The 8,130-nt window shown below is 35.8% G+C and overlaps 1 protein-coding gene across 1 annotated transcript; it reads left to right on the top strand.

Annotated features, from left to right (window-relative positions):
• Positions 1-194: 194 nt before the first annotated feature.
• Positions 195-7,104, top strand: LOC104540053 (rapamycin-insensitive companion of mTOR-like). Its single transcript, XM_010183757.1, has 7 exons — positions 195-367; positions 644-728; positions 2,065-2,298; positions 3,571-3,723; positions 4,555-4,678; positions 5,612-5,750; positions 5,913-7,104. Exons 1-7 carry the CDS (start codon positions 287-289, stop codon positions 5,985-5,987), a joined length of 891 nt encoding a protein of 296 aa, XP_010182059.1. The 5' UTR covers positions 195-286; the 3' UTR covers positions 5,988-7,104.
• Positions 7,105-8,130: the final 1,026 nt, after the last annotated feature.

Here is an 8,130-nt window from a genome sequence, read left to right as displayed (position 1 = left end):
TCCCTTCTAATCCCTAACGTTCTGTGATTCTATGAAAACCAATGAGGCTGTAGCGGTAATTCGACAGAGTAACAAGCTCTGGGTTCTAAAGCAGAAATATAAGGATAGTCTGTGTGTCAGCCATCGTTACTTTTATATGCCAGAATGAGAAATTTGCAAAGATCATGATTTATTATCTTAATGTTACAGGTTCATGAAAGCTTTAAGTTATGCTTCATTAGATAAAGAAGACTTATTAAGTCCTATTAACCAAAACACACTTCAGCGTTCCTCTTCTGTTCGCTCCATGGTTTCTAATGCCACATATGGTAGCTCTGATGATTACATTGGCCTTGCTCTCCCAGTGGATATCAATGAAATATTTCAGGTATGTATGTGATAACTTACTGGGTTCATTTGCATTCTTATACTGAAAGGTGGTCAGCTGTTGCATTTTCATCAGAATAGATTAGATCTAGAGAAATGAGTTAAAACGGATGTGGTACTTTCAAGGTTTTGGAGAAAAGAATTTATTTTCTAACCCTGTTTACAGAAAATTGCTAGTCTGTTTTGTATTTTAGACAAATAATGTCGCAGGCTAGGTTAGAGTATTAAAGGTAGCATAAATACGCTGTCATAATATTTTTAGTGTTTATTTTTCCAGGTAAAGGAAACTCCATACTTCCAGAAGAAAACCACACCTCCATTTGATGACCGTGGAGCTCGGGTCTTTGCACCTGATGCAGGAGGTACTGGTTTTGTTCTTCTCCTGTACCTTTCTGTTTATTTGTGCATTGGGTGGGATGTTGGTTTATTTATTCATTTTTCTTTACGGAAAAGGTTGTTTTAGCTATTAAGTTTTGAGAGCTGCGTTCCGGATTCAGGATAGCAGGCCATTACTTCACTGTTTCAATTAGTTTGGGGTATTGTGGTGTTGCTTCAAAGCAATATAAGCATGGTCCTACTCTAGGAAACAAAGGAGGAATGTAAGCTAATACTAATCAAACACTGGTAGTGATACTGCATTAAAGAAAGTAAGAAGTTTAAGCTACGATAAAATATGTGTGCCACATATTGAGCTGTTACATTTTGACTTCCCTTGGATTACATGTGAATTTATAGGAACCAATAAAGTTGTTAGATGTGTATTTCAGAAAGCAAATTCTGTCTTACTGTGATGTTTCCATGACAGTCGATCAGCGCAGGTAATGCCTCTAATGCCTGGCTTGTTCTGGAATGCACTTCCTTTTTTACTCCAGAGTAGTTAGAGATCTGTAGGGTGTCAATACGTGTCTTTTCAGGAGGACAGGAAAAAGAAGCACTGAACTGGTGCTCAGGTAGTATAGGGTAGCTGTTGTCTTGCTTCCTAGTGAACTGAAACTTTATTACAAGCACTTGGAACACCAAGATAGATACACCTTACTGATTTTTTTTGTTGTTGTTGTTCATATATACATAGTATATAAAGCTGATGTGCCTGAAAATGTGTTTCTGTAGTTTGCTAAGCTTCAGGGTAAAGTAACTGTTGCTCAAAATTGTATTTGTTGGTATTTTCTACTCGAGGAAGAGCACGTCACTGAAGCGTTTTCGGCTTGTTTCTGCATTGTTGGAGTCTTACTTTCATCCTATTACAGGCACTAAGGTGCAGGTTTTTAAGTTGTGCTTCTGTGTTCATTGGTGCATGTGTCATTTAAAAATTGTTGTATATTGTTGTACTAATCTTTTTTGCTACTGTGAAAATGGGTATGGTATTAGTGTTACCTGAGTATTACTACTGTTGATATATCAGGATTTACCACATATCTTTTCACAGTATATGTGTATGGTAGGTGAGTTTAGAGATTGAATTCTGTCCTTTGCAATATTTTGTTACCTATGATGAGCCAGGACTAAAACACGATGTCTGCTTCCTGAATGGTAATGATCTTGGGAGCTTAAGCCACTCAAAAAAAAAAAAGAAAAAGTTTTCAGATCTTCACACATACATTCCTCAGCCCTAAAAGGCTTATAAGGGGAAATTCAGTTGAAATAATGTTGATTGCTTGGTTTTGGTTTTTTTTCTGATGTCTCATCACTTACCTACAGGTCTTCCATCAGGTACAAGTGACACTGTCAAAAGCCCTTTTCAGATGCTCCGGCAGCAGATCAGTCTCACAGAAATAATGAATACCAGCCGTTCAGATGCCTCTCAGTTTTTAGAAAATACAGAGGATACAGGGCTACAGGAGCACACAGATGAGAACTGCCTTTACTGCGTCTGCATTCAAATACTGGGTTATCAGCCTAACAGCAAAGTGAACTCTTCGTATAGTCGTACAGGTTAGTATTCCTTGTGGGGAAGTGTGATAAAGCAATGAAAATACTGAATTTTGTTCATCTCTAAAATTGATTCATCTGTAAGGCTTTTTTTCTGACTATTGACCTTGAAATTAATTATTCTTAATATGCTCACTGTACAACCAGTGGTGTTTCTATCGTCATTTCCATCTTTTCAATATCTAGTGGTGGTAGTATGACCAGGTACCTGCATATTTTTTAAATATTTCTAAGAGCTTATCAAAACATACAATTTGAAAGCCTATTTAGTAAAAAATTTAAAATGTCTGATTGAGATTAAGATCAGATTCAGAATTACTTTTTCCCAACTTCCTCTGCAGAGCTTGCAGTTACGTGCCTTTTTGCAATGTCTGTAATAAAAAGATAGTCCTGTAATGGATGCTAGTTAGGAGTCTTCACAATTGTATGATGGTAACACACACAGAGCACTGCTGGCAAGGGGCATGATGTATGAAATGTGAGGAATGACCCAGAGAGCTGAGTTTGAGCTTGCGTTCAGTATCAAGAAGGGATTGCAAATTAAATCCCAGCTGTAGTCTTCAAATAGCGTAAGGATGCAGCAGAGCCAGACTCATGTCAGAGGCACACAGACAAAGAATGGGGAGACCACAAACGTGCTGTGGGAACACAAATTCAAATTGAATGTAAGGGGAAACTCTTTGGAGTGCAACCTAACCTCGTTTTGAGATGAGACCTTCTTCGAGCAAGTGGTTGAACTAGGTGATCCCCAGGAGTCCCTTCAGACCTATGTTGTCCTGTGGTTCTGTTAGGTTGAATTTTATATTAATCTCTTTAAATCCAAAATGCCATAGGCTGTGGATCGTGAAACCTCCCAGAAGAATCGTACTTCTTGTATCTTTCTGCTGATGAAGTCAGAACTCTTTTCGTGACATCTGTGATAATTGCATGAACAAAAAAGAAATTTATGCATATGCAAGAGCATCTTTATTATGCTAGATAAAAGAGAGCTTGGGCATGTATCAACAAGAGCTCTGTGTATGATGACAGTTTTTAGGCTTCCGTCAGTGTCTAAGAGTTGATTATTTTCACTCAAGTATTTTAAGATTCAACAAAAAGTTAATTTTAGACATTTTGAGTATGATTTGTCCAAAATTCAACATCTAATATCCAGCAGTTTTGCACAGTGCTTAATGCGTCAGTGTCTTGCATGCTTACCATTGTGGTAAAATAAGAAAAGCATTTGAAGTGAGGAAAAGTGTGAGTAACAAAGATGCAACATCTTGTTTGTGTCAGATTTTCCAGACATTCCATATACCGACTGGTGTGGGCAGACCATACACAATCACTTAGATGTGCATTCCTCCAAATTTTCTGGAATTTCAGGCTGCAGTGATGCAGTATCCCATGGTTCAGCTAGCAGCACCAAGAGTACAGAACTTGTACTAGGTAAGTTTGAAAGCTGTATGATTATATGTAACTTGTAAAGTATTTTTTAGGTATTGTGGAAAAATATTATTGTTTATACATACTGCAACAAACTAATGCTCATTAATTATAAAGACAAAACGAAAACAAAGCCTCAAAACACACACACACACACACACACACACACACACACACACTCACACAAACAAACAAAAAAACGAACAAGAATAAAATCAACTAAAAATAACCCCTAGGATTATTTAATTGTTGTCCAGGAAGGTAGTTACCTTGTCCATGGTTACGGTGGATGGGAGAACATCCTTCTAAACTATTCTCCTTTTGTTATACAGCATTTCTACAGGCTATTAAATAGTCTGACATTACAAGCAAATTGATTGCCTTTTTTCCATTGTCATCAGCTTTTTAAAAAATTATTAAAACCTACTGAATTTCTGTAAAGATACTTCTTTTTTATGCTTGTGTTTTACATTTTGAATTATCATAATGTCTTATGAAGTAGCTCATTCCTAACAACTTCAGCATCTGATAGAAACAGAAGGTAATTACTCCCCTAGTTTGCAACATGATTTAGTGATAGAAACAGCACTGTGATTGAGTCCTACAGGTTTCTCCATTTATTAAATGATAGTTTTAAAGTATTTCCAGGTTCAGATTCCTGAAATTAGTGGGTTTTTAAGTTTCAATTTCAGTGGAAGTATTTATTGGCAGTTCAGAATACATACCTAAATGTATGTGTTTTTATGGAAGGCTAAACCAGACTTATGCAGCATGGGATTAGCACAGTTAAAGACTATTCTGTTTAAACTTCATGTGCCTAATATTTTTTTTCAGGAGTAAAATCAATCCCAGATGATACACCAGTGTGCAGAATTCTTCTGCGGAAAGAAGTCTTACGTTTAGTAATCAATTTGAGTAGTTCAGTAGGAACTAAGGGGCATGAAACTGGACTCTTGACGTAAGTTGAAAACATTTCAGATGCTTTAGCAATGTTTAGTGGCATGTATTCTCTAAGATCTCTGGGGTAGTGATTAACCTTATTTCTGACTTCTCAAAAAAATTGTCAACAGATATGACTGTGGGTTACTGGGAATGACTGAATGTAATGTAAAAGCTAAGCAAAGAATTTCCCATTGAATATTTTTGCTCTGTCTTTAATTTCTTACTTTTCCCTAATCTTTAAAATCAGTAATTCAGCTGCAGTGATACTTCATTACATGCCCAGTATATCATGCATCCTTTTCTAAAGAAACAATCATTTTCCTTTATTATTTCTGCCAAATAGTATATATCAGCTAAGCTGAATAGCGAACTGAAAGTAACTTCTTGAGAAACAGAAATCTGCTTTGAGCAAGAGTACAAGTACAAGAATTAATTTATAGAAGAAATCATGTTAAAATATAGAATATGAATCCAGGGACCAAATGTTACAGTAAAACCTGTAGATTTCTGAGCTACTGACATTGGAAATGGACATATAACTTCTAAAAGAAAGTAGAGAAATGCTCATTCTAGTTTTAAAAATGCTTACAGGTAATTAAGTTAGCTTTTCTGTTTTTTTATTACTGCTGTACATGTGTATGCAAATTCTTTGATATACTGTTCTCTTTCCATATCTATTATTTTAAGACTAGGTAATCTCAGTGATTCTGTACAATTTCCAAATTATATATTCAGTTTCATCTCATTAATATAGATTTCTTCAAGTTGTGGTACAAAATAATGCTGTCTGTTCTGATTTTCTTGCTTTGTCAGATCCTGAATTTATAATACCTACTACTGAAGAGTTCTACTTTGTTAATGATTACAGTCAAAATCTAATTGAAGTTTTTTTGAAACATGATGGAAATCTGTTTCAGACTTAAACTTTGATTTTTTTTCTGTTTTTCAGAATTAAGGAGAAGTATCCCCAAGCATTTGATGACATATGCCTTTACTCTGAGGTGTCCTACTTGTTAGCACACTGCATGTTTCGACTTCCATCTCGAAGGTTCATTCAGGAGCTGTTTCAAGATGTACAGTTCTTACAGGTAAGTGGAGGGTTCAGAGGTGTTGAATGTACCACCGTGTGCCGGCTGGGTACAGGTTGCATGATCTGAATAAAAGATGCATTCGGATACGTCTTAAAGGAAACCATTTAATGATGTCTAGTAAAATCTCTAACAACATTAATACTTCATCTGTCTTTTTAGATGCATGAAGAAGCAGAGGCTATTTTAGCAACACCAACAAAACCACCAGTAATCGATACATCAGCTGAATCCTGACCTCTGTCTCATGCAGTGCATTGCGTATAGACTTTCTGAAATCCTCAGATGACCTCTGACCGACTGGATAAAAAGCTTGGAGCATCATCTTCTAGACTGCTCCAGCAGCTACTGGTACCTGAAGACTGAACTGAAAACTTTTTTTCCTCAACCAATTACTGCCCCAGTCTTCTGAGCCCTTTGGGGAGTTATTAAACATTACCATAATTTTAATAATAGTAATTACCAGTATATGCAAGAGCCGAGCACTGAACACCTCCACAAGTTTTCATTTCATTTTCTACCATGAATTAAAAAAAAAACAGGACAACACGCAGAGACATCTTTTCTGATTGACTTCTGATTCTGTTCCAGAGAAGCAGAACGCTGCCTTGCTTTTTAACCCTTGGATACAAAGAATCAGAGAGATGAGGGTGCATTCCATAGCCAGCAGTGGGGAGCCACGCTGGACACCAGGGGATTAATGTTAGCCCTTCTCTGTTGGTTTTTTACTGTTTATAACACTACTTGGGGGGTTTGTAACTTCAGACAGAAAGAAAAGCCTCTGTGAAACTGAGGTTTCCTTTTAAGTTATTTTACTATTGCTATAGTTGTAAGTCATTTTATTAGCAGTCTGTCCAATTTCATTACATTTACATACATGTATCTTATCTGAACCAATTAAGGATTTTCACTACAGTTTGATTTTAAAAATAACAAATAATTTAAACTTAAAGTGCTGAAATCAGATTGTTTTCCCTGAACGATATGCATGTGTTTGCAGTTTCTACATTCATGCTCATATAGTATGAATGCTGGTCTTACTCTTAACTAAAATCCTTTAGAAAGCATGATTTATATCAGATAAATGGATATTGTGTAAACTAAACTTGAAGACATTTAATCATTGCTGCTTTTGTGAGAAGATATAATATGGGTGTTTTCCAAATTCCATGGAAACAGCCTTTTATAAAAAAAAAGCTTTATTTGAATTTTCAATGGATGAGTGATCAAGCATCAGATAGCGCTAATAATTGTAGTGAAAAGCCTTAAGTACCAAATTTTGGAGCAGCAGTACTTATAACTTTATATTGGTATTTAAGACTTGTTGCAAAAGTTAAATGATACAGTGACTGTTAATGACTGAAATAGTTGCCTCTGTCATGTTACTAGTGAGGTTTCTAAATTAGTGAGTCCAAGCTTAAAAATAAAAAAGTAAGACTCCCCGTCACTTTTACCGTGGATCTAAAGATTTGGAAGCCTTTGTACGAAGGTAATATAAATATATGCAATGTGTATATACAGTAGCATGGCCACCTTTGTTAAAATGCTTGTAATAGAAGGGATTACCCTTTGATTTTGATATAGGTGAATAATTCAGCTGGACTGTACTAAGTAGAACGTATTTTTATCCATTCACTTTTACCATTTTTTTATAACTGTCAAATTAATGCTTAAGTGATGATAAGTGAAATTTATCCTGATGCTCATAACTCTGTTCTTGCTAGCTGCACTACTGGAGATTTTAGTAAGTAGTCCTGTGAACGGTAAAACACCTTTCTTAGTGAAATGTAGATTTTATTTGCTCCTATTGGAAATTTCATCTTGCCACATAAGCACTGCTTTGCAGCTATCACTTCTCTTGAGTTCTTACGTGGACTGCATGCCATCAGGTTCTGGTAAAGCAGACTGTAAATTGCTGATCATAGTCAAATTTTGTTCCTAAGGTTATCATGAGTTCCCACTGAAAGAATGAGCAAAAAAACCAACTCAACTCTTCTATGGTCAGTGACACAAATAACGCATCTGTGTGTCAAGGCATGTTTGAGATGCTCTGAAAACACCACACCCATAAGTATTGGACTTCTCTGGTCATAGGAAATAAATGCTTCTATAAAACCAAAATGTCAATCACAGTAGACCAAATAGTGGTATAAACTCCAAAGGAAATAATGTAGTTTTCCCAAAAATGGGGCTAGCATATCTTATACAGTAGTTTCAAACACTACCTCAGTTAGGCTAGAGTATAAGAGATTTGTTTTAATAGTTAGATGGGGTTACATCAAACAACTCCATGTTATTTTTCTGCAGTTAGGGAAAAATAAACAAGTTTTATCACCTGTATTTAAAAAAACACCTTTGTTTGTTTGTTACCAGTTTAACC

The sequence above is a fragment of the Mesitornis unicolor genome, unplaced genomic scaffold (genome assembly GCF_000695765.1).
Source record: "Mesitornis unicolor isolate BGI_N332 unplaced genomic scaffold, ASM69576v1 scaffold23574, whole genome shotgun sequence".
In the NCBI taxonomy this organism is placed as follows: Eukaryota; Metazoa; Chordata; class Aves; order Mesitornithiformes; family Mesitornithidae; genus Mesitornis; species Mesitornis unicolor.
This window is presented reverse-complemented; position numbering and strand designations above follow the sequence as displayed.

Bases quoted from the DNA above. Each gene is read 5' to 3' on its own strand.
- LOC104540053 (XM_010183757.1), top strand. From the start codon at position 287: ATGGTTTCTAATGCCACATATGGTAGCTCTGATGATTACATTGGCCTT. The intron at 368-643 runs GTATGTATGTGA...TTATTTTTCCAG, and splicing joins ATATCAATGAAATATTTCAG to GTAAAGGAAACTCCATACTT. The intron at 2,299-3,570 runs GTTAGTATTCCT...TGTTTGTGTCAG, and splicing joins CTCTTCGTATAGTCGTACAG to ATTTTCCAGACATTCCATAT.